The following is a 25889-nucleotide window of genomic DNA, read 5'->3' as shown; positions in this document are numbered from 1 at the left end:
TTAAATGGTGAACATAAAGAAATGTATGTGTAAAAAGCCAAAGTAATGATAAAATGAACCCCAGAACAGACCAGAACCAGCCCCAGCACCTTTAAGTTCCCTCTAAGGACTGTCTTATTCTCCCCATCCTTCTGCAACCTTGAAAGTTGAGCAACGTGGTACCTGGAGAATAAGTGGAACCTGGTGTCATTGTGAGGCTCAGTAGTTCTCAACAGCAACAGGTTTGGCTTCCTAGGGGACATTTAGCAATGTCTAGAGATTGTTACCATTCTAAGATGCTACTGGCTTTTAGTTATAGAGATCACAGATGCTTCTAAATATCCTGCAATGCACAGGACAGCCCTCCATAACAAAGGAATATGCAGCCCCAAATGTCTGCAGGTGTGAGGTTGAAAAGCTGTGTTTAAGCCTGGCTTGCATCCAGGATATTCCCATGGTGCTTTGCTCCGGGGGGGGGGGGAAGAGAGGAGGATGACTTCCCAACTAGATGTGACTGGAAGCTGGAAAACACAGGACCAGGTGTCATCTCTCCTTCCCTTCTCCCACAGAACTCTCCTTTGCCTCTGCAGACAAATATTTCACTCTGCCTTGTTCCCCATGAGTGCCCCTGAGGGACTGTAGGCATCTGGGGAGCAGGGTCCTGGTTAGCTGTCCGTGTCTCCACGCCAGGACTCACATAGTAGGTACTCCATAGATATGGGCTGGAAGGAAAGAGGAGGGAGGGGAGATGAGGTAGGAGGAAATATCTGGGGCTGAGGATGGAGGAAAGAATTTAGAGACCAAGACTCTCAAGGCAAACCTTGGCTGGTGCTGAGATCAGTTGGTTTTTAGCTAGGGAAGAAAGACATTCAAGAACTCGTCAGAGAGATTCAAAGGTTTTGCTAGAGAAATTGAACCTAACCATTCTGACCAAGCCAAAGGGTCCCCTGAAAAAAGAAGGTGGGAAGGAGAGATGAGAAGGTGGGAAGGTCAGAGGAGGCAGCCCCCAGGGCCAGATGCAAGATGAACGGAGCGGGAGAAGGTGGAGCAAGAGGGAGAGAGAAAGAACCAAGGAGGGTCACAGAGTCAGAAATGGAGCCTGTCAATGTTCTGTCTCGTGATGGAAAGAGCAAGGCCAGGAGTGGAGAGAGGCAAAAGTCCAGGAGAGGTCACAGAGCCCTGATTGAAGGCTGGAGAGAGGAGGGAGCAGGGCAGGGACCATCCAAGGGAAAGTAGGCCTTTTGAGAGAGCAGCCAGAGGGAGGTGGCCACAAAGAGAGGGGCCACTGGTCTGGGGGAAGCTAAGGCCCTGGGGACCACCGTGGCAGGCACTAGCGAGCCCCAGGACCCCTCCATTCTCTAGTGGCAGACCATAACAGGAATATCTTGTCATTGCCACCTGTCAGTGCCAGCAGAACTTCCATTGGGGGCTGAGTCTCAGAGGCTGGGAGCTTTCCATTACCTCTGGAGATGTTTGCTAAGCCAGATGCCAGCATGAGAAGGTGGCAAGAGAGGCTGTGGGTCATGCTTTGCTGCCAGTCTCCAATATTAAAATTGCTGGAAGCCCTGGTCAACCCTATTCTGGCAGCATTGCTCAATAGAGATACTCCCCTCAAAGTTAATAAGAAGCTAAGAAATTAATTTCCTGCCAGGTGCCTCCGCCCGGCAGTGACAGCTTAATGCTTTCCATCATCTGGGGTGTATTTAAGTAACAAGGAGAATGGGAGGGGCTGCCAAGTGCTGTTCTGGCCCATCTGGGAGTTTACTGGATAAGGGACAGGAAAGTCTGTGTAACCTGAGCAGGGCAGGGGTGTCCTGCAACACACCCTGACCATGGAACCATCACTTCTGAGAAGGTGACTTTGATTTTTCACCTACCCTTGGCATATTGTAAAATTCCAGGTACCCATGCAGCTCCATCCTGGCCCCCCTCTGCCTCCAGAGAGACTATGCTAAGGACAAAGCAAAGCATCTTCTCAGGGGTGACCTTGTGTGTTATTGGAGTCACTTCAAACCTTTGGTTTTGCAGAAACCACAGTCACATGGAGAGTTGCTCGCCTCCGAAGGCACAGTAAAACTGACCTGTTCCAGCTCATGATCCTAGAGGTATGGAAGACAGAGGGCACAGGGAAAGACAGAGGGCACAGGGATTGGTTTGTCTGTGAGGTCACTAACCAGTGACTGAGTGGCTATCACTTGCTAGGAACTGTGTTGGGGGCTCTTTGGTGTTTTCCCATTTGACCCCACAATGGCCCTGTTGGGTTGGCGTGATGACCCTTGTTTTAGAGGTGAGGGGAAAGAGAGGGGCTGAGTAACTCGGCCAAGATCACGTTGAGTTTAAAGTAGCCCAGGTGGGCCTGAGCCAAGGTCCAATTCCAAGTCCAAGTTCTTCCCATCATCTGGCTGCCGGCAAGATAACAGATGGGTGTACTGTTTCTATCATCTTTTAGTTCCAAAGTTAGTACCCGCTACTGAACACAGCTGACTTAATTATAACCCATCTTTTATGCCTTCATTCAACAAATGGCCAACAAAACAGATTGTTTTTTCAGAACAAACCTTAAACAAGTTAAACTTTGGTAACTTTCTCACGAATGGGTAAAACTGCATGTTTCACCTCGTACTGAATCTTGGCTGCCAGTGGAAGCCCTCCCCAAGGATTTCTTCATAAAAAGTACAGGTTTTCTTCCACTGAGACACTGAGTCTTTTTTTTTTAAGATTTTATTTATTTATTCATGAGAGACACAGAGAGACAGAGAGGCAGAGACACAAGCAGAGGGAGGAGAAGCAGCCTCCCTGCAGGGAGCCTGATGCAGGACTCGATCCCAGGACCCCAGGATCATGACCTGAGCCAAAGGCAGATGCTCAACCACTGAGCCACCCAAGTACCCCAAGACACTGAGTCTTGAGTTCAAGGGGGAGCCTCATTTAACAATGTTGTTTTCCTGAACTGTTTCACATGTTCGCCATGTGAACACAGCCCAGCTCAGGCCAGGCACTGATGAGCAGACAGATGCACAGCCACTGCCACAGAGGGTGGCCCTCACCAGCCCTAGCGCTCTTCTCTCATGTGGAACTTCCATTTCTTCTGCTATGGCTTTTTTCCTGAATGTCCCCGGGGCAGCGTGGGGAGGGCTGAGGCTGCCCTAACCTCTTCCTTCACACCTGCCTGGGTCTGAACCCTTGTTTCCCCCAGATCTTTCCCAGGCTGGATTCTTATTCCAGATTCAACTCAAGGTCTCCTCCTCCAAGGCTTTTCCAGAATTCTCCGCCTAAACTCCACCTCACACCCCCCTTGGATACCCATCATTCAGGCTTTTTATACTCATAGCACCAAGCCCTTCAAAAATCACCTTCTCCTTTCTCCAAATATGCCTGGCCTGTCTTTTCCTTTGGGTTCTTTGAGAATAACTTCGTCTTACTCACTAGACCAGTCCGTGGCACGTTGTGGCTCTGGATGGACACCTGTTGAATGAATGAGTGGGTGAATGAATGAAGTGAGTACTACCATTACCCCCCACTCTGCAGAGAAGAAGCTGTTCCTCCAAGAGGCTGGGCATCCTACCCAGGAGCACCCAGCTGGTGAGTGATGAGCTGGGATCCCCCACCCCTCTCTCAAGTCAACTAAGAGAAAAGAAAGCCTTATCTTCTATGGGCTCCGAGCACTTGCACCCTTTCTCCTGCACAGCAAGAGAAGCATACAGAAAGAACTAAGAAAGGCACCTTGCTCAAGTGAGTCTAAAACCCTCAATCAGAAGAGGTATTTTTTCAACTTTTACCTTTCAGCTTCCCTGTACCCATCGGCTTTTTCCAAAAGGAGCTGCTGGCTCATTTTACCGACAGCCACTAGAATTAATTGCCGACCCTGGGTAGCTAACTTCTCTTAACAGCTCCATGGCAACACTGGTTCGCAAATGCCAGCAAGTGTTTTTCTAAAGGGACTCTGCCCCTTACACAAAATAGAACATTTTGAGTGAAATTTAAACACAGTTTTTGAACGGCCCTGTTCTGATTTCTTCACACTTCACAAATGCTTTCTTTGCAAACATGGGTGTCCCAGTTACCCTGGGCTGGTGCCAAGGCCCTCGGCCCAGCGTCTGTCTTCTCAGCTTCAAGGCAGCCGTGGTAAGACCTAAAAACAAACAAGGAGAGAGAGCTGCAGGCCTCACAGCTGAGAGGCGTGTGTGAATTGTGCATGTGTGAGTGTGTGCGTGTGTGTGTGTGTGCGTGTGTATACATGGAGAGTCCAATCAGCTCAAATGCAGAAGTACCCAGAACGGCCCATGCAGCTTCATTCACTCTGCCTCAGCAATGGCAGGAGGGAGGAAGGGAGAGGGTAGTGGGTAGATGGAGGGTATATGAGCCCCCAACTGGCTGACACACTTGTTATCCTCCAAAGGCACAGCCCCCAGCAACTAGTCCATACTGGGTGCCCCACTTCACCGATCCCCCAAAGGCAGATGTCAACCAGCCATTGATTCAACCAGTACCTGTTGGCCCCTACTGGGTTATGAATTTCCTTCTGATGTAGACTCTACAATCAGAAGTCTTGGAGTCTAAAGGAGGATGTAGACCTGAGTCCAAATATCAGTGAAAGAATATGGTGCAAGTTCAGAAGGCTGCTCTGGGAATCTGGGGAGAATGCAGTTATTTGGTGTTGGGAGTGTCAGAGGAAGCTTCAGGGGAAATGTGGCTTTGGAGCTGGGTCTGGACAAACAGGTGGGATGGGGACTGGCAGAGATGGGGTGAAAGGAGCAGAGTGGGCAGAGGTTGAGTGGTCCCAAGGACTGTGCCAGGGATGTGAGGAGGGTGTGTGGAGGTGTAGATCGAAGGGATCTGGGCCGTCGTGGAAGACTCATATCTTTGTGGGTTGAATTCACAGAAGATGAGGAGTCGTGGACGGCCAGCAGCAAGTGGTGCCAACAGAGCTGAGACTTGGGAAAATGGGTCTGAGAATCCAATGGGGCCCATCAGAAGGCCGGTGCCAGTTGATGGGTGAAAGGATAAGGACCAGACTGGGGCAGTGGCCTCAGGGACAGAGAAAACCTCACCATGCCCACCTTTCTACCCTCCTTCCATTCTGCTAGCACCAGTCGTGCCTTAGTGAGTGCAGCAAGAGCCACGGCCATATAATCCTTCTGGAATTTCCCAGGTCTATGGCTTGGTTCTGCCCCCACCAGCAAATGTGTGTCTTGCTCTCCAAGCACAAAGCTTGGAGATGCCCCAAGGAGGCTGGAGAATGCCCAGTCTCTCTGTCGCACCATCTGGGGAGGAGTAGAATCATCCTTTCCCTGGGGCCACAGCACACACACATACACCCCACTAGGGCCTTTGGCATCTGCCAGGAGAGGGGGACATTTGGAAGAAGCCTCAGAGCTGGTGAGCTCACCCTGCTCTGCAAGGGGCCAGCATGGGGCAGCCCGGCACTCAGCTCCAGCGCTTGTTCGGTCTGCAGCAGCAGAGACCAGGCCTTGTCCGGTGTTGGTATTCAGGATGTCAAGCCCTGCCAGTTTGGGGGACAGGTCGGCATTGCCTGCAAGGGCATGGGCTCTGGGGAAGGGGCGGGCCTGCCGCAGCGGCTCTGCAGAGGAGGCGGCCCCCGGATTTGCCTGTGTCATTAGTACAGCAGATTCCGTTATTACCGAAGGAGGCTTACAGGTTATCAGGCAGCTCCAGGAGCCACTGGAGAAAGGAGGAAGATAAAGAAGGATTTAAAAAGAAAATAACAAAAAGAAAAACTGTAATTTCTAATCCAAACCTCGCCCTGCAGTGGCTTTGTTAACCCTCAGTCACTCTTTCAAGACATAAACTGTTGAGTGCCACAATTACTTCAGTGATTACACTTTATCTTGTCCTACCAAGGTATTAAAGAGGAACTGGGGAACACATTAAAAAAACATACAGCCCAATTTAATCATGATTCCCTCTAAAACAATTGCTAGAATCTCACCGTTACAGTTGCCAGAGCATAAAAATCCTATAGATGCTTGGTGGGCCGGGCACAATTCATCCTCTCCTGCCTCCACACTCTGCCCGTTTGTCATTCAAGGAAGAGATTTTGGGCTTATGTCTTTAACAGGATTTAGTGGAGGGGCTCCCCAGATGCTCCCCAAGAGCAGAGGGAGGGTGGCCCAGGTTCCAGCCGCCCAGACCTCCCTGCTTAGAGCACCTGCCCCACCATGGCTACCACAAGGAAGAAGCTGGCCTGAAAGCATGAGCTCCAAGAGCTAAGCACAGTGCCCTCGTGCAGCTCACTGGGATCTCGGGGGCTTTCCATGGTCAAGGTTGCAAAGAAGGTCATGGGCCAGGAAGCCAGCATCATTGTGAATACCACATGGGGTGGACGTCAGCCAGCTCTGCCCTGCTCTACTTTCTCTCTGCAAAGCAAGGGAAGTGCAGCCATTGCTTTGGGGGTGGTTCTGAACCCCAGGAGGGGTCAAAACCAGGAAGCAAGCAGGGGGTGGGAAGTTGAGTATGGCTCCCTGACCTCACTCTCTCCCTTTCCACTGGGTGACATTAGAAGTCACAGCCTCTCTTGAGTGTGAGAGTCACACTCTCTCCCTTTCCAGGGAAGGGGATGCAGAAGTTGGTCTGGACAACCCATAAGTGTCTTCCCACCTCAATCATCCTCTGTTCCAAGAGGAATACACAGAAGAGTCCAGGAGGCCCATGATTTGCAGGATCCTTAAGGATCTTTCATGTACAAATTAAAGTATATAAAGCATCAGGATGAGGAGGTAAGCAATAATTAATTAGAGAAGAGTTTGAAAGACCTGAGGTCGTGTGACATGGCTTTTACCTGGCTAAAGATTAGAGATGACCCTGGTGGCCAAAGAGAATCCCACACATTCTGACCTTGTGACAGGATGTGGCTGGGGTGGGTATCTCTCTGAATTCATGGATACTTAAATCACACAATATTTCTTGAAAAATATAGTTTTGTTTTCTTCCAACACTTAGAAGATAGCCAAAAATTATCTCAGAGATCCTGTTTTTCATGATTGGCCAAAATGACCCGTGTTTAGCTCATCAAAACCCCTCCAAAGCTTGAGTATGCATTGGTGCTAATGATGCTTCCTCGGTGTCTGAGAAGAATTTCTTAATCCTGCCTCGATGGGCTCCTGTCTTTGAGAATTACACCTCCCAAAAAAGACATGTCTGAATCAATTTGGTTTCACTCCACACATAAGTTCTGTGAAATCTTGGGGAAAGGTGGTCTGTAGCAATACTGAGTGATGAAGTCACATGGGTTTGAGAGGTCACTGTGAGAGTCACCTGGCAGCTTCAACATGTCAGGCACTGTTCAAGTGCTTGTCACCCGTACGGGGTAGGTACCAGTATTCTCCCCCCTTTTACAGGTGAGAAAACTGAGGTACAGAGGTGGGCTTGCCCAACGTCCACAGCTAGGAAGTAGCAGAACTCAGCCGCAAACCCCAGCACGTGTAACCAAAGCACACCTCACTTTCACTTTAGCATCCCATGGACCTGGGTTCAAGGTGGCACTTTGGTGGACGACCTGATTCTTTTCACTTCATGTTCCTGTGTGTAAAGTAGAGATAATGATAGGCAGTCCTTACCTCATGGGGTCCTGGTGAGGATTAAATGAGCTAAGGCCTGTGAGGCACCCAGGAACATACCAGTGCTGAATAAATGGTAGTAGCTCTCAGCAATCACAGTGACTGCTGTTGCTGTAGTAACCAGCGGACAGTCTGAACTGTCGAGTAGAGAGAGGAGTGGCTTAGCAAAAGATTGACATATCTGCTTAGGAATTAAGGTTCTTATTTGGTTGATGCAACAGAAAATTCAATTTGAACTAGCTCCAAGAATAAAAGAAAATCTGAGGGTTCAAGTTACTGGAAAGTCTTCAGGTGTTCTGGCTTCAGGCATGACTGGATCAAGGAGCCCAATCAATAACATGGACGTTTGGTGTCTCCTTCCCTCAGTTCTACCTCCATGTCAGCTTCCTTCTTGGACCCCATGCCCTGGATGCAAGAGATGGCTTCCAGGAGCACTAGGCTTCATCATCCCAGGCTCAGGTCCAGCAGGAAAGAACATCCCTACTCCCCAGAGGCTCCAGCCAAGTCCAGGGATTAGCTGTGATTGCCTCTGGCTGGGACTCATGGCCAGTCATCAAGGCCCAGAGAATGTAGGGCTCCAGTTGGCCAGCCTGAGTCACATGCTCCCTCCCTGGACTGAGTCAGAGAGAAGTCGTTTGTTCCCTAAAGTACATTTGGATACTTTTATCACAAAAAAACACCAATCCAGTAGAGCTGTGTTCAGTTCTGCCTCCCATTAGCCATGTATCTCTGACCAGATCCAGTGGCATCTTTCCGTCAGAGAGGGCTCATGTGGCCAGTGGGGACAGCAGCACATGCTCAGCTTCCTCCAGAGCTATTGTGAAGAGCAGATGGACAGGAAAAGCTCCAGAGCACGTCAGACGCCTGGATGATTGTGTGGTGCCGTTGTCATCTGATGGGGTTGACTCACTGCCTAATGGGGCACGGTTCTAAGCAGAGACACCAGCTCTGGGAGCGAGACTGAGGCACATGTCCTTGGAGAGGAAGGGACAGGAGGGCAGTGGATTTGGTGTCCAGTCTTCCAGGAGCACATGGCCAAGTCTCGGCCAGTATCTGGTGAGAAGGGGATCATGTGGCCCATGGATGTGGCTCCTGGGATGGGAGAGATGTGAGCAGTGGGGACTGCAGCCCTCAAGACGGAGTACCAAGCATCCATGCCACCAGCCCCAGTGCTTCCCCCCTTGGTCCCTTCTGGGCCAGGGCCCAAACCCTGAGCAGGACCCATTCCCCAGTGTCCCAGTGAAAGGTCCAAGGCATCTTACCTCAGGGCTGGCTAGAATGACACTTGCTGTGACTTTTAATAAATCAAAAATGAGTTCAAGGTGATAGCAGGAGAAAAACTAACAATCTCATTCAAGCTCAGGCTCTGCCAACTATAGGGTGACAGCCACGCACATCCCTGGCAGGTGCCTGGCAAGTGGGAAATGACAGGCAGAGGCTGAGCACCCTGGCTGACACTCCCAGCCCTGACCCCACCCAGTAGGTGCCCCCCTCCCAGATCTGGGTCCCATAGAGAGATGACTCCCAACGTCTCCCAATATTCTGATATAATCCTTCCATAACCCCTATGGATCAGCCACCCAGGAACTAATATCACCCATTAAAAATATATATGTATTTCTACCTTTCAGCCCGTGTACCCCTTGGGATAATGAGTCTCATATGTTAACTGCCCACCGCGCAGAGTTTGTGCTAAAATTACCTTCCTGAGCTCCAAAGGGAACCCTTATTCTTAGCATTTGGGGATCTAGTGAAAAAAAAGCATACATTCACCTTCTCCCCTTTCTAACCTAAAACACGTACATTGCATTTCCTCTTGGTTTTTGTCTTTCTGGCCAGAAAAAATCCTTAATCTTAGTTTCCCCGTGGCCAATGCCTTTCTTCCATTGGTAGCCCCTTCCCCCTGCACTCACTATTCCAGATCATGGTTCGTAATAAAAGAGCCTTTGCTGCTCCGACTCCAGCTCCCGGGTATGCCCAGCTCACCAGGCATGGTCCCTTGGTCCCAGGGATGACTTGGCGGACACTGGCATCCATGAAGCCCAGAGGTCTTCCTGGGCACTCGAGCCCCCCAGCCTCCATGGCCAATTTGTTTTATTCTTCCCAAGCTCATTGCCTTGCGTTTCACCCACAATGGGCTCCATCTGTCACTCTGCACCCACTAATACAACCCCGAGAGATCCTCTCAGGACTGATCACAAACTTTGGGCACTTTATGGGCACTTCGTCGCCCATAAAAATTTAGTGTCATCTGCAAATGAGATTTTATTGGGCATTCCTTCCCTCAGACCATTTGTAACGACTTTAAATAAGACAAGGCCTGGCCCCACACCACCGCAAATCTCACGGCTTCCGTGTGTGCGTCCAGAAACCTGCCCACACACCCCGCTGGCAGGTGCGGTGGGCAGCCAGGTCTTGCTCCATGGTAGAACGTTCTCCATGACAGTCATTGTCCAGGATGGCTTGACCTTCTAGGGAGCCTTTAGGTGGCACCTTCTCAGAGGCTTCAGGAAGGTCGGGACAAGTGGCATCCTTGGCACCTCTCGAAGCCCATGCATTTTTATGTGCGCCGGGAGAACGGTGACTCCTCTTCCCGGCAGCACTGCCCAGTGCCCGGGATGTGACCAGGGCCGTGCCAGGCGCGGGTTCCCGCGTCATCTGTGAGCTGCAGGGACCGCGCGGGCGGCCGTTCAGTCAGCGCAGCTCCCGGAACTCCGCACCAGGTGGAAACTGTTTAAGTCTATTCCCGAGACTGGAAAACTCTGGTAATTGTGTAATAACAACAGCAGTGGCAGCACTCGGCAATTACCCAGGGTTTTCATCTTCAGACCACTTTACCCACATTAACTAATTAAGCCTCCCAGCCTCCCTCCGAAGCAGGGAGGGCTGCGGCCCCAGACTCCCTGTGGCGCGCGGTGGCTTAATGAGGGCAGCTCGAAGGCAGGGGCGTGGGGGCTCCCCCAGGGCAGCCAGCCTCTGCCCCCATGTGGAGCAGGAGAGGAGGCCCCCTGTGGGCCCTCCCTGCGGGGCATCACCCCAAGTCCCCGCGCCCTGTGGGGCGCTAGCCAGGGAGCAGGGAGGCCGTCTGCGTCCCTGGCCACGCAGGGCGGAGGCGAGGCCTAGCTCCCAGGGAGTGCGCCGCCCACTGGCTTCACCACTTACTGGGCCCCTCTCTATTCTTTCTCTCCCTTCTTTCTCTTGTTTGGGGTCTTTAGCCACCCCCAACTTTGGGGACCTGGGTCTGGCCCCAGTCGCCAAGTGCTCTGCTCCTAGCTGTCCCCTGCCCCACCTCACTCCTCTGCCTGAACACAGAGATGGGGACTCTGCTGCCCGGCCCTGCCCTGAGAAGCTCACAGACCAACACAGAGGCCAGGACTTACAGCCACACCCCTGTTCCCATCAGCTCCTAGCACCCCGCATGACCTAGCCAGCCTCCCTGGACTAGTTTGTGCTCTGGCATAGATGCTAACTGGGCAGCTGAACACCCCTTCCCCCACCCAAGCTCTGGCCAGTCCCCTGGGAGACCCTGGGGCCCAGAGGAGAGGAGGCGAGGAGGTATGGGACTCATGGCTGAGGCGAGTTACAGCATCCTGGGCAGTGAGCCTCCATCCCTGGAACACATAACAATAGCACCTGCATCTGTGTGTTGTTGAAGGGGCTAAGTGAGGGGTGGTCAGCAGGGCCGGATGGTGGGGCTCGGCATGCAGCTGACAGTCAGAAAGCAATCTTTGCAAATAGAGGTGCCCACTGTGAGGTGTGTGCTGGGGGTACAGGCACATTCCTGCCCCCCTCCCCCAGGAGGAGAGAGGACATAAAATGTGGCCATTCTGTACACGGGAGTTCTCTGCAGCAGAGAAGAGAACCTGAAGGGCCTAGCAGCCCGCAGGAGACCAAGGCAGCCGGGAACCGCCCCCCACCCTACACCCTGTGCCCACCCTGGCCCTCCTCAGGGAGCACAGTTCCTGCATGTCCTCCAACCAGCATGACCCTCAGCCTGCCTGCTGGCAGCCCTCAGTGGGAAACAGGGAAGAGAGCTGGAGCCTGCCCAGGGCTCCATGACTGGCCTCCCTTCCGATGGGGACAGGGCGTCATCCAGAGCAGAGGACAGATGCCAGGCTGCCCCGGGCAGCTGGAACACAGGCAAGAGGATTTTTCTCTGCCTTGCAGCATGGTGACACCCACAGCCCTGAGATGCCTGGTATCATCATTTATTCATTCCCTAATAAATCCTGCCCTTCTTTCTGCCGGCTTTGCACTCCTGTTTTATGGGCATCTACCCCGTTTATTAAGCACCCAGATATGGGGAAGCCTCTGCCTCTTAAGATCAGGCTTGTGGGGCTTTCGGAATCTGCATAAATGGTGCTCACGTGACAGATGCAATAATAGAATGGGCTTTGGCTCACACGGTGGTGATTTACTCTGTCCCCCTCCCAGGCGGGCAGTGCGCAGACCCACCCCCACACCCCAGCAGCAAGTGGGGAGGTGTGTGGCACTATTACACGCTATTATGACTTTCTGGGTAATGTATACATTTTCACTATCACACAGCCTCTCTCCTTCATTTTTCATGAGAACTGGCACGAGATTAATGACTGAGCCACAGAAGAAACGGAACGCCATGCCACTCTGATTTATCGACCACTTAGCGTTGATGAAGCTGCAAACAAGAGTCAAACAGATGTTGCAGCTGCATTTTTCTTTATCAAAACCAACAGCTTTTTGCATTTTTAACCACTTCGTGTGCTGCTGCCCCACTTCCTCCATAGAAGGGGTGCTGGCTCTGGGCCTTCTCCTTCCCATAGAGGTGAAGGAGACAAGTCCAGGGCTGGGGGGACCCCCTGGCACCCAGCAGCAGCCAAATCCAGCGGTGACCAAGAGGAGGACATGGTACCCCCCGAGTGGGGCCTCGGATGGGGAGCTCAGTGCTGTACCTGCCGGCCTTGCCAGAGCCTGTTACATACCTGGGGCTGGGCCCCGCATGCAGCAGGCTCAGGCTCAGCCTCCCCCCTGCAAACTGGAACGTCCCCCCAACTCTGTCTTGAACCCATAGCAGATTACTGAACCCCCAGTCAAATCAGCAGTGTCGGTGGCCTTGCTTTTGTGAGCCCTGATCATGGATCAGGCCCATCCTGAGCTCCTTATGGCCTCGCCTCTCTCCCAACCAGGTCAAACCACTCATAGTCCTCCCCTATCCTACAGGGCAGACACAGAGACTCAGCCAGGTCAAGTGCTGGCCCACACTTGAGCCAGAAGCCACAGGAGTAATGGGGCTCTGTCTCCAGGTTGGAAGTCGGAGCTCTCTGGAGACCAGGGGGAAGCTTAGCACCCCTCCCCACTGTCTGACCCACTCCCAGCCACCCGTGGCTGCCACTAGCATGGGCTTCCCACATGTCTGCTGAGCCTCCTGGTTTGTTTTTCTCTTTCCTTCCTCCCTTCCTCTGCCTCCCCTTCTTGCTTCCAGCCCTGGTCTGAGGTCCAGTCCCTCAGGGAGGGTGAGTCCAGTTCTCCCTGGCGGGGTCTCTGCTAGGGGAGCCCATGGGCACCATCAGAGAGACATGGCCCACCTCCACCAGCCGCTTTCCCGGTCTGCTGCCCACCTAGCCACCGAGCAGCCACATGATAGTGGCCACCAGCACAGGGGGAGCAGGGACACTCTCTCATCCAACATGGTCTCCCTCTCTCAAATTCCATCACCAGTCATTAAGGAGATTAAATGAGCAGTCATGCTTTCTTTCCTGCCTCCCTCTCCCTGCAGGACCCCAGTGGCCCAGGGCGCCCAGGTCAGAAAGAATGCACCAACATTTGAAGGGGGATACACAATCCCCCCACTTGGTACCACTCTTCTGCTCGTCTTTCCAAAAGGAAGGCCCAGCCCCAGTAGGGGAAGAACTTTGGCCATGGTGACCAGGAAGGGGAGAGAGTGTGGACAGAGCACCAAATCAGGGCAGAGATGCCTCAGAAACTCGGTGGTCAGGTGAAAGCAGCTCAAATGCCACCTGAGCCTTGGGCCAGGCCAGGATGGTGACCAGGGGAAAGGGGGCAGTTCTTGGGCATCTGAAGCCCTGATGCCCCAGAGGCGCAAGGAACTGGGTGGGAGGAGGTGGGATGCTGTTTTCCGGAACTGCTAACCATCATTTCCTTTGGCTTTGCACTCTAACAATGGTTCCCAAACTGTGTTCCCAAGAGGGGCTCAGGCTAATGTTCAAATAAGCTTAGAAAGCCTGTTTATTACAACACCTATGAGGTGTCCTCCTAAGCAGGGTGCTGTAAAGACTGACTGGGCCTGCAGGAAAGGAGCCTGTGTGACTTTGGCAAAGCATGCCCTTTCCAGAACATTCCTAAGCACTCCTGTGCTTTCAGACATAGGTCCTTGGCTTGTTCATCCTGGACTTTCCTTCGTCCCTGAGGGTCAGATGAAATATGCCATTTGGAAAAGGTGTCTTAGGAGATCAACTAGCTCCGGCCCTCAGGGCATACTCTTCCACCACCCTTAACCTATGTTATGAGTCTCTGTCCCACAGAGTCCTGGCAACTGAACAAATCCAAACCTCACATTTTCAGATAAAAACTAGGGTGGCACTGGGGCAAGGGGTCAGCTTAGCCTCCCACCAAGGGGCCAAGGACTCCTGGGCCCCCTCAGATGCTGCTGCCCCACTTCCAAGAGGACAGACACCACCCCTTTCTCCTCCTAAGTCTGTGCATCCCTCAGGAAGACACACCTGGAGGTCTTCCGGGTGGGTCCCAAATGCTGAGTCACCAGGGAGGAAACAGCTATCTCTATGCTGCCTCCCAAGGTCAGCTGCCTGGCAGGCTCACTGGCCTGTGCCCCAAGGGCAGCTCAGCTGTCCCACACCCTCAGCACTCGGCACGTAGGGGCAGAGCACCTACCACATGCCAGCTCTCCTCTGGGCTTGGGGAGCCAGCCACGAACGAAGGAGCTTGGCTAGCAGAGCTCACACATAAGGTGAGAAAGCAGGCCAAGCAGTAGTTGCTCAGAAATAAGAAATGGAAAGTCTTTTTAAAGGGGGGAAGGCACCTGAGTGGCTCAATGGTTGAGCAACTGCCTTTGGTTCAGGTCATGACCCTGGATCGAGTCCCGCATCAGGTTCCCCACATGGAGCCTGCTTCTCTCTCTGCCTATGTCTCTGCCTCTCTCTCTTTGTGTCTCTCATGAATAAATAAATAAAATCTTAAAAAAGAAAGAAAGAAGAAATGGGGGCAAGAGCCAAAAAGGAAGTGGTGAAGGGTGCTGGGACTGCAGGAGTGGGGACATTCATTCGATAGGGTCTTGGAAAAGGTGCCCATGAGGAGATTGAGGTCCATGAGGTATTGAGATTCCAGGACATATGAAATGGAGAAGACAGGCAATCAGGGGAATGGGAATGTCAGGGTGGGTGGGCCAAAGGGAATGTGAGGCCAGAAGTAGCCCCAGAGAGAAAGGGATGGTTGTCCTATATCCATGTCAGGGATGTGGGCTTTCTTCGCAGGCCAGGGAGGCTGGCCCAATCATGGATCACGGCTGCTGGTCTCAGAAAGGGGGTGGGGAGGGAGGCCAGATCAGAAGTGAGGAGGCCTGCAGAGGGTCCATATGGCAGGGATGAGGGCTCAGAGAGGGGAGCAGAGTGGATAGAAGAAATGACAGGGCTCGCTCGAACTGGCTGTGGAGGAGGAGGGAGTGAGTGAGAAGAAAGAATGACCTTTACAGGTGGGGGCGGGCAGGGTCCAGTGGACCAGGTGAGCCCTGTGGACATTGGGCTCAGCCACATTAACCAGGGGTACTTTGGAAGTCCCAACCAGGGCTGTCAACAGGCAGTTGGACAGGTGAGACTGGAGCCAAGCAGAGAAGTGGGGCTGGGGAGAGATCTAAAATCCTTGCAACTCAACAGTTGTAAGGTCATGAAGCTGCATGAGGTCACCAAGAAAGGAGAGGGACAAGGACCCCACTGGGAGGCATAGAAGAAGGGGAGTCTCCATGCACTAGGGGGGTGGTAGGGAGGAATTAGGATAGAGGGGCTGTCACAGAGAGGGAACGCATTTGAGGTGGAGAAACTGTCTCTACCTTAACTCTGGTCATTCTGTCAGCAAAATGTCAGAGTTCGGTTTGGGGTCTGGCCCAGTGGCACTTGGAAGTCAGAAGAGCAGGACTTCTGTCCAAAGGGGACTTCACACCTCTCAGAAGCCCTGGGCAGGCTCCCTTGAGCAGCCTGGCAAGAAGTGCTTTCCAGAAGGTTCTGGAAATTCTCCAAGATTCTTACTTATTCTCAGCTTTCCTTCCACAGCTACAGCCTGCCCCCACAGGGCTCCCTCCCTCAGGCCTTCAGTCCCAGACCAGGCCTCCTAGACATTCAGGGGGCCCATCTTCAAGGGTCATGCTCTCTTTGTGGGGGTTGGGCTCTTGTATGCTCATAGGAGCTCCATTGCCCAGGGAGGAGCCTCTGGATAGGCTGTTGTGTGAGCCCCGACCTGTGAGACCTGAGCTGAGTGATAAACCCCCAGGAAACATGCAAGCAGCCCAGGGAAGACAAAGGCAAGCTGGCTCCCCAGCCATCCAGAATCCAGAGTCCTGGCGGGTCTGCTGGGGTGTGTCCTTGGCTGGGTACCCCCCAAGCTGGGCATGGGCGAGCACTTGTCCCGCCTACTGTGTGAGGCCAGCAGAGCGGTTCTTGGCCAGGATCTGACACTGTTATGAGTACTCCATGAAGCTGATGCATTGGGACTCTATGGCTAATATATTTTTCTGCCAAAAACACCCAATAAAACGTACAACTAATGAATAAAATTGCAACGTTGCCAAGAAGTGATGTATGCCCCAAATTTCCAAAAATACTTCAATCACTCTGTGTCTTAAAACCAGCCCAAGCCAAGAAGTCATCACTTAAAATTCAGCCCAGGAGTTTCAGCCACAGGAACCCCAGGCCCTAGGATGGAATCTGTGCTGAAGACACAGACCATGGCACCATCCACTCCTGCAGTTCCTAACCCCAAACCCACACCCCTTGAACCTTCAGGGGCCGGCACCTTCTCCTCAACTGTATCAAGGCCCCCAAGAAGCACAGACGCAGAGTAAAGGCTCCCCACAAGGGGCCCTGCACATTGAGCATATTCCTGGAATCAACAGAGCAATGGTGAATCTAGAAACCCTGAATCAGTAGTTACAGATGTGGGGTGCACAGACCACTGGATCTGTGAACCCCTTAAATGCGGTGTTGATGTGCCTTGGGTAGCTTTTGAAGCTAGAAGTGGAATATCCACAGCCTTCATCAAATTCTCAAAGAGGCCTCAGACCCAGAAAAGGTTAAGGACCAGCCTTGCCTCTTGGCCTCCTAGGAACACGGATTTTGGAAAGACTGATCTGCCCACAAAGACCCAGAAAACTGAAGCCAGATGTCCGTGGAACACAAGCTCGGGGAGCCTGAGGATGGGGAGTCCCGAGACAGCCCAATTCAATTCTACAAACACAAAATGAGCACCAGTCATTGCCATGGTCCTGTGGTTGAGGAGTTAAAGGAGGCGGAGGCACACAGACCATGAAGACTCAAACCTCCATCCTGCTGTGGTAGATATGCGGAGGGCAAGATATCAGGAAACACTTCCTAGAGGAGGAGGCGATCCCTGCGCCTGTCCTCAGAGACTAAATGGAAGCTGGCTATGCAGAAATGCAGCTAGGCCCTGAAGAAGGAACTGAGCTTCTGAAACTTAGGGTGCATGGAGAATGTGGCCCTTTGCTTCCCAAGCCCCCACATGCCCTCCCACCACATTGGCCCCCACAGCCTCCCCACACATCCAGTGGAGCTCAGTGAGGCTGTGGGGCAGGAAGCTCGTGGCCCTTTCATTTCACAGGTGGCTGACATCCTGGCTTTCTCCTGCAGGGCTTGGCTCCTGCTCGTGGTTTGGGATCAGAGGATGCTCCCTGTGGCCTGGGGGCCTGCAGCCCTTTGATCCTTCCTCATCTCGCTCAGTGGCTGGAGCTGCCACCTGGCCAGGCACAGGCTCAGGCAGGAGGTCCCAGCTCAGATGCAACCCTGGAGAGGCCACAGTGTCTGTAGGAAGAACACAGGACAGGGACTTGGGTGTATGACCCCATTTCTTCTTGGCTCCCCCATCTATGTGACGGGCATAACGTATCTACCCAACCCACCTACCTCTTGGGTGTATTGCAAGGATAAAGTGAAATATGAGGTGGGAAAGCACTTAGACCAAGCAAAAAGAGGCCACCAGATGTCTTGGCAGGACCTGAATTTGGAGTCTGAACCCTGGCTTCCAGCCCAGGCTCTGTCCCTGGCCAAGCACACAGCTTTGCCGCAGTCGGCTCATTGTAGATGGAGGGCGCCCTGCCCAGCCCTGCCCAGCGCGGCCCGGCGGGCCAGCCTCCCCGGCTAGCACAGGCAACCCATGAGGTAATGGCTGCAAAGTGCTCTGAGAAGAATAAAGTACCGTGCCGATGTCAGGGATTATCAGTATTATTAAGGAGCATGATTACCGCAATCCAGAAAAGCTGCCATTAACGAGAAGGCTCCTGTTCATGTTGATTTAATTTCCTGGTTAACTGAGCGTTGGCAAGAAAAAAAACTCTGTGTTTCAACCCTTATTGAAAATCTTTTTAAATTATACCAGTCTACTTTCTTGCACTGGTCATGGTGTAGTCTTGGGTCTTTATTTATGAAGGCATTGATTGATTCACATAGTCATTTATTACTCTTGCCCTGGTCATATCCAAAAAGGCAACTGTGGCGTTGTCTGTGCCGGGGGGTCCTCACACCCTCCTGGGACTTGCCGGCGAGTATCAGTCAGCAAAAGCAGAGGACACAAGTCCAGGGAAAAGCATGAGATGGGGCCTTCTAAGGGGCTGTATCCGCAGTTCCCTGGGGCATGTTAATATATTGCCATAGGTTTCCTTACGATTTGAGCAGTGCTTTCTGATTGGGGTAGAAGGTGTTTCTGGATTTATCCAGATACACTCTAAAGTGATATGATTGGGTTTTGTTTTGTTTTGTTTTGTTTTGTTTTGTTTTTAACAAACTTGTCAGGCCTGTTATGGCCAAATAAATGGCCTTGCATCCTCGAGGGCCACAGAAAGCCATGGAAGGCCCATGCTCTTTGCAGGGAAGCTGCTGCCCCCACCAGATCCCCTTGGCACATCGCTATCAGAACTGGTGGTGGGCAGAAAGGCTCAGAGGGCATTTTGAATTGATTCTCATGGGAAGAGGCTGACCCATTTCCATAGAACCATCTGGGGACAAAATGAGGTCTTCACACAGAGTTCTCTCTGTTCTAAAGGCTTCCCAGCAGGCGTTTCCAGAGGCTCTGAGTGACAGCTGCCTCCTGGGTGTTGCTCAGAAGTGACAGGCTGATGGGGCTGTTTGTCTGGAGAGAAGCCCACAGACTGAAGTGCAGAGAGATGTCCAGCCCTTAGAAGTGGGGTGCCTTAAACTCTGGGAACTCCACTTCCCTCAGAGAGGAAGGGGGTGATGATGCCTGTGTGGGGGGATGTCCAGCAAGCTGTGATGAGGAACTGCGTATAAAGCACGGAAGAGGGGCCAGAGCTCCTGGGCAGCTGTTGGCATAAAATCCCGAATGTTGGACCAGTGATATGTCTGACCTTGTGTGTGGTCCTTAGTTACACACAAATCAGCCCATGTGGTTCTCAGTTGGGGGCGATTTTGTCCCTCGAGGGACAATGGGTAATAGCTAGAGACACTTCTAGTTGTCACAGCTGGGAAGGGGGCAGGATTTACTAGCATCCAGTGGGTGGAAGCCAGCACACAGGGCAGCCCCACACCAGACCATGATCTGGTTCCAACCGTCAGCAGTGCCAAGGTTGAGAAAGCCTGCTGTAGGGACACTCAGCCTGTCTGTACCTGTTGGGGGGTACCGTTTGAATGGGCTCCATGCCTCCCTCATGCTGCCAGTCTCTGTACTCTCCCTGCAGAACCCCGACATCGTCCTGGTGCACTATCTGAACGTCCCAGCCATCGAGGACTGCGGTAAGCCATGCGGCCCCATCCTCTGCTCCATCAACACCGACAAGAAGGAGTGGGCAAAATGGACGAAAGAGGAGCTCATCGGGCAGCTGAAACCCATGTGTGAGTACCTGGCCCACCTGGCCCAGGGTCCTGCGCTGGAGGCCAGGCCAGCACAATGCGGGCGGGTCAGAGGTCCTCTGCAGCCATCCTACTTGGATGACAGTGACTGTAGCTTCTATAAGGGCCACCCCTCCCCTATTCTCACTTGATCCTCTAAGCCCCCTGTAACCAGGGCACAGAACATCAGGCCCATGTTGCAGATGACAGCAATGAGGTTCAGAAGCACAAGGCCATGGAAGCGAGGAGCAGAGCCAAGAGAGCCCTGCCCTGCTGTCTCATGGGCTGCAGACAGGAGACCAGTGGCAGTCTGGGGACAGTGAGGCCTGGAAACAGAGGAGGAGCTGGCCAGAGCTGGCCTGCCTCCAACCCCCAGCCCATCTGCTCCTGGACATGGGGCCGGCTCGGGCTTGGGCTCCCAGACTGGGTGGCATGCAGTTGACCAGAATTAGCTGGATTTCATTCTGTCAGTGAAGTGATGTTCTCTGAAGCATCTGTCAGGTGCAGATCACTGAATCGGAACATCAAGTGAGTCTGGAGAGCTGGGCATGGCTGGTGCTCCATTTCCATGGGCAGCCACTGGGGGCTCTCAGTGGCCTCTCCTGCCACCTGAACTCAAGAAGAACAGGCAGGGGCCTGCCAGACCCAAGAAGACCCATCCAATACTCAGGGCCCAGGGTTCCAGAACATTGATTTCTGAGGCTCAGTGAAAATACATGTCATCATACAGAACCTCTGAGAAGAAGCCACCAGGTCCCTTAGAACCTGTGCTACCCATGGTGGGGCTGCAGGGACAAAGCCAATGGATGGACACCATATCCAGATAGCAACTAAAATGTCCTTTTCTGGGGGACCATAGGTGTCCTGTCACTAGGAGTAGCCAAGCTGAGACCTTGATGGCACCTGCAGTGACCAGTCAATCCTGAGAGTTCCTCAGTGCTCCAATGGGGGGATTACACCCCATTCTCAAGGTTGGGGTTGGGGACAGGAAGGAAAGATGGGTCTGTGTGGGAGAGGAGGCCGAGGGGCTAGACCCCAAAACTGAGCCATCCTCCTGAGCTAGGTGCTGGTGGGGAGCTCCAGTCATCTTGGCCTTACTGCTGCTGCTGCTGCTGCCAAGAATCTAAGACAAGGAGGCCCAGGGGTCTTCCAGGCTCAGGCTGTGTCCCATGGAATCCTCCTTAACTACATGTGTGACACACTCATCTTGTTTAAACCTCCTCATGTTCCCAGGGTGGATCACTCTCCCCTGTCTTCATCTTCTTACCCACCTCATCCCTCTGCCCTCAGCATAAACATCACCTCTTCTGCAGGCCCTTCCCCACTACTGGCTGGGCTTCACATTGACCCCCCGCCCCAGTGCCCTCTACCCTCCCACTGCCCAGCTACTTCAGGACCTCCAAGGAGACATCAGACTGAAGTTAGCCTCCCATGCTTAAATGGAGAGGCCTCTCTAGCCTCCTCAACACTCTGCAGAGCACCCAGAAACTGACGACATTGCAGCTAATCCCCAGGAATCTTTCCTGTACTCTGCCCTCCCTTGGGGCCCTGTACAGTGCTGGGCACATGGAAAGCCCTCAGTAAATATTTGTGGAATGGTCGAATGGAAAGCATCTGTGCCCAGCTTTGGACAAAAGCCCCCAGTGTCCAGGCCCTGGGAGCCAGGGCTGCTGGGTCGCACCCTCCAAGGCCAGTCCAGGAGTCTAGGGAGCCAGGGCAATGGTACTGGGCATCCTAGCCTCAGACCGGCCTGCCCGCTCCTTCTAATTCGGTACTGAGGTGGTGTCTAAATGTACAGGACTCATCCACCTGGGCAGGGGAGGACAGTCAGGCTAGGGGACCAGGTGGGCCTGGTTCTGTGACTGCTTCATTATGTGACCTCAGGCCAGTCACTTTCTGCACCCCAGGTCCCTTCTAGAAGGTGAAAGAAAGAATTCAGAGTCTCCCAACCAAGACCCACAGCATTCAGCCAGCTCCACTAGGCCCAGGTCAAGGGCTGGGCCTCTGCAGACCCAGATCCAAAGCACTGGGCATGCAATTTCATCCCACTTCCTAGGAAGTTCTAGAGATCACATTAGCCAAAGGTTAGCCAAGGAGGCATTCCTGAAAGAAAAGATGCCTTCCAGGAGGCTACGATGGTCAGAGCCTCTGGCCTGGGTCCTCCCAAATACCTCTTAAGTACGCACAGAGGGCTATTCTTCTAGAAGCCACCCCATCACCACTATCCTCACTCCTGTAATCTATCAGCTCCCTTTTTCTCTCCTCATTTCCTCTACCTCCCCACAATACCTGCCCCCCCAGTGCAGGAGCCTCCCCATGTCAGGCAAGGATGCCACCTCCCTCGGGGCAAGGGGATTAAGCTCCATGAGCTCTAGGGGCTGCAAACCAGACCTGAGTCAGCCTCTGGTGCTTACCTGGAGGGAACCATGAATGCCTGCTCAAAAGTCTGCAGTGCATCAAGAAAATTATGTAAAACTACAACAAACTCCCCATAAATCTAATAACACTTGGCTTGCTGGTGTGTCTGGGGGCGGGGAGCAAGCAGCATGCAGTTACTGAGTGTGCATGTGTGTGCATGGCTCTGGTAGTAGATGCGTAGCCTGGAAACACAGCCTTGGAACTCAGGCTCCAGTGGAAGCTTTACACGCGATGAGTCTTGGAACACACGTAGGGCACCAGCTAACCATGTTTGGGGAAAGCAGAGGTGTGCGGGGAGCCAAGAAGGCATCAGATTTGGTTCCAAAATCAGGCGTGCCACCCAACACTGGAGCCAAACACATTAGCTTCATCACATTTTCACATAAATCACATTCCTTCAAAGACTTCACAGTTTGATTTGCTGATGTTTCCAAATTTCTCTGCCCTACAGCAGAGTTGTCAGTGGTTTAATCAAAATGTTGTGCTTATCAGTGGTGAAGGGAAACTCTGATCCGCAGCCTCTGCCTCACCTGTTGCAAGATGGGGGGCTTATTATTCTTGAGCCTTGGGAATCTCACAAATGCTCACTTCTAAGCCAAATTGATTCTGAGAATCCTACCTTGATTCTTGTGATTGTGCCATTTGGTCTCATGCCTTCAATCTGCCATCTGAGGGATGCCTCTTACAAAAAAAAAAAAAGAAGAAGAAGAAGACAGGGGGAAAAAATTTAGATATCTGATAGGAATTCTAGATATATTTTCCAAAGATGCTTCCTATCTTTTGCAATCCCTCCTGTGACAGTTAGAAGAAGGGTGCTGCTGTGACAAAGACCGAAAGAACAATGGCTTTAATTTAAAAAAAGAATTCACATTCACATTCACATGGCACTTCAGGGTTGACATGGCAGCCCCAGAGTGCCAGGGATCAATCCGCGGGGCTCCTTGCAGCTGACTGGCCTAACACTCCTAGGGTGCTGCTCTCTTTTTTGTGGTCCAATATGGCTGCTCCAGCTCCTACCATTGCAACTGCATTCCAACCAGTGCGAAGCAGAGAAGACAGAGTGGAGGGCAAGCTTCTTGCTTTCAAGAACAGGGCCCAGAAGTTGCACATAATACTTCCACTCATATGTCATGGATCAGAATTTGGTCATATGTTTACCCTTGGTTGCAAAGGAGTCTGGGAAGTGTAGTCTCATGCTAAACACTACCATCCTATCGTACTTTGGGGAATAGGGTTCTGCGTGTGAGTCATTCAGAGCTGAGTGGAACTGAGCTAGCCTGGGGTGTCCCTGTGGGGCCTCAACTGAGAATTGCTTGTCTTAGGTCAAGACCTGAGAATGATTGCCTCGGGCCCCATCTGAGAGTGGGAGTTTACAGAATTCAAGTGAATGTGATCAGAAGCAGTATGTTTCATCCCGGACATTCTGGGGTCTGTTCCAGTGCAGCTGGTCTGAGAGCACCAGCTTTGGACCGGCAAATCCCCAGAGTGTGAGCAAGGGCCTGGCCAGGTGGGGTTCTGTCCTCCGGGGTCAACTTTGAGCGGAGAAGAATGCGAGGGAGCTCTGTGCCGCCGTCTTTGCTCAGTGATCCTCTGCCGCCCAGAACCACAGTGGCTCCGAACCGCTGTGCCCTGCACCTTCCACCCTCGGCTCTACTTGAGCTTGCAGGAAGTCAGATGGGGCCCTGACATCCGTGGCTTTCTGCCTGGCCCCGTTCCTTGGCAGCCTGGGAGGGCACAGGCATGCCAGCCACTTCCCAGCTAGCAGTAGATGAGGTTATGCCATCCAGAGTGAGGGATGAGGGCATGAATTTTAAGCTGTGTTCACAGCCTTCCCTGGAAGAGATCGTGCCCCAGCTGTCCCACCCAGGGGCTCCTCCTGGAGCACGCTGGCTGGCTGGTAGCCCTGCATCGCCCAGCAAGTCCTGGGCCTTCCCAAAGACTTCCATGAAGTCACTTCCATCAGCCACGTCTGGGCTTGGCTCTACTCGGACTGCTTTCCCAGGGTCCTGAGACCTCTGGGTGGGAGAGCAGGAAGGCTGGCTGAGGGGCCTGCTTAGCCCCGGGGCCTGCACCCCTACACATGCTTCCATGGCCGAGGTGACTGGAGACAGGGAACCCCACATTGCTGAGAAGTAGCTGTTGTGGCAGAGAGGCTGGAGGGAAGCGGGCTCATCAACCGGCACCTACCGCCACTTGAAGCCAACCCTCCGCGTCCAGAGCCGCCAGCCCTTTCTGCACCTGTCCCAGCAGCCCCACCAACGCTGCACCCCAGGCTTGCTAATAGAGTCAATGCATCTGTTGTTTTCTCATAATTTTCCAGACAAAGACCAAAGATCCAGTAAAGGGGGCGGTGTTTATTTGTTTTGCTTTTTTGCTTAGATTGTAATCCTGGTGATTATAGAATATCAAGAAGTAAAATCAACAAAGGCTTTCCTTTCGGGGCCCTGCATGGACCCTTGTTCCTGGTCGGTTAGCGCCACCTGGTGGCCCTCGCAGCAGAGCGGCTCAGAGATGGGAGCCCTCTGCAGGAGCCGGACTCCCCCCCCCGGCCAGTGTCCACAGCAGCCCGGGGACTGTGGGGCACTGTGCCACCCCTGCCCGTGGACCCGGTGTCTGTGATGCGGTGGGAGGCCATCAGGGGTCTGCTCTGTGATTCTGGAGCCCTGGGCTCGGGCTAGGGCTGGAACAAGCAGAAGGGAGCCCCAGGGAGAGGGACACCCACTGCCTTTCCTCTCTGACTTAGTCTATCCTGATCAGACATTACTCGGCTGGTGCAAGGCCAAGAGCCTGGCAGCTCCACCCTGACAAGGGAGGCATCCCCCAAGTCTTGGCCAGAGTCTGTGGGTGGTAAGAGGAAGTTAGCAAAGCAAGTCGCAAGGTGCTGGCCCCATGTAGCTGCAGACAGGGGCACTGAGATGGGTGGGGAAAGGAGAACAGCCAGGGGAAGGGAAGTGTGTTGTAAGACAAGGTTGGAAGGTTTCTTTCTGGTGACAAAGGTTCACTTGGAAGCACTTTCTAGCCTCCCCTTCTCTGAAGTTACACCCAGGATAGGAGCGAGGGACCAAGAGGCAGGAATGAGCTTGGGCATGGCCGGCGGCCCGCTCCTGGGGCTCAGGGGAGCCAGGGCAGCCGTGGCTCCCCACCCAATGCTCCAAGGCCCACAAAGCCTGGGCAGAGGTGTTGGCTCAGTGCCAGGAGCAGCAGTCGACAATGAAACTACCTGGGCAGACCGATAAAAGGCAGGTTCCTGTCTCACCCTCCACCCACTCAGCCCCTAAGGCTTTCTGATTTCACAGGTCTGGATAAGATTCTTATGCTTTTTGAGAGATCCCAGCCTGAATCAGGCTCCTGCAAGAGCCCCACCAAAGAGCCCTGTCGTGGGGATGAGGTCAGCACCGTTCTGGGGCCACAGGCCCCTCTAAGCATCAGATGGTTGTCCAATCCACATGGAAGGGAAGCAGGTGCTGGAGGCAGAGCCAATCTCAAACATGCATGAAGAACTGAGTGTGTAACTGGCCTGGTGAAGTCTTCCCATAGACTCTTAAGATATGCTACCCTAGACGTTTCCTTGGGTTGAAAGCTCCATGTTAAAGCCAGGCAGTTGATGGGGTCTTGCAGACTTTTATGCACCCCCACATATGCTTCCATGACTTGAACTCATGAGAAACATTGTGTGCCGTGAATAGAAGCACATCTGTGTCCCCATGGCAGGCTCAAGCCCAGGACGGCAGCACCGCCCCTAAGAGCAGAGACACTCATCAGTGGATGGAACCTGCGAGACCCTTGAAGTTCCCCCCTGCTCCCTGCCTGTGTCCACAGGATTTAGAGTCACGGG

At 53.0% G+C, this 25889-nt stretch overlaps 1 protein-coding gene across 1 annotated transcript in view; it reads left to right on the top strand.

Moving 5' to 3' along the window:
* Positions 1–25889, top strand: part of CAMTA1 (calmodulin binding transcription activator 1) — a 1317854-nt gene that overhangs the window by 1192851 nt on the left and 99114 nt on the right. The window contains exon 9 of the mRNA XM_055306507.1: positions 19486–19639. Coding sequence (XP_055162482.1) covers positions 19486–19639 — 154 coding nt within the window. The remainder of the gene's footprint in view (positions 1–19485; positions 19640–25889) is intronic.

The sequence above is a fragment of the Nyctereutes procyonoides genome, unplaced genomic scaffold (genome assembly GCF_905146905.1).
Source record: "Nyctereutes procyonoides isolate TBG_1078 unplaced genomic scaffold, NYPRO_anot_genome, whole genome shotgun sequence".
NCBI classification, from domain to species: domain Eukaryota; kingdom Metazoa; phylum Chordata; class Mammalia; order Carnivora; family Canidae; genus Nyctereutes; species Nyctereutes procyonoides.
This window is presented reverse-complemented; position numbering and strand designations above follow the sequence as displayed.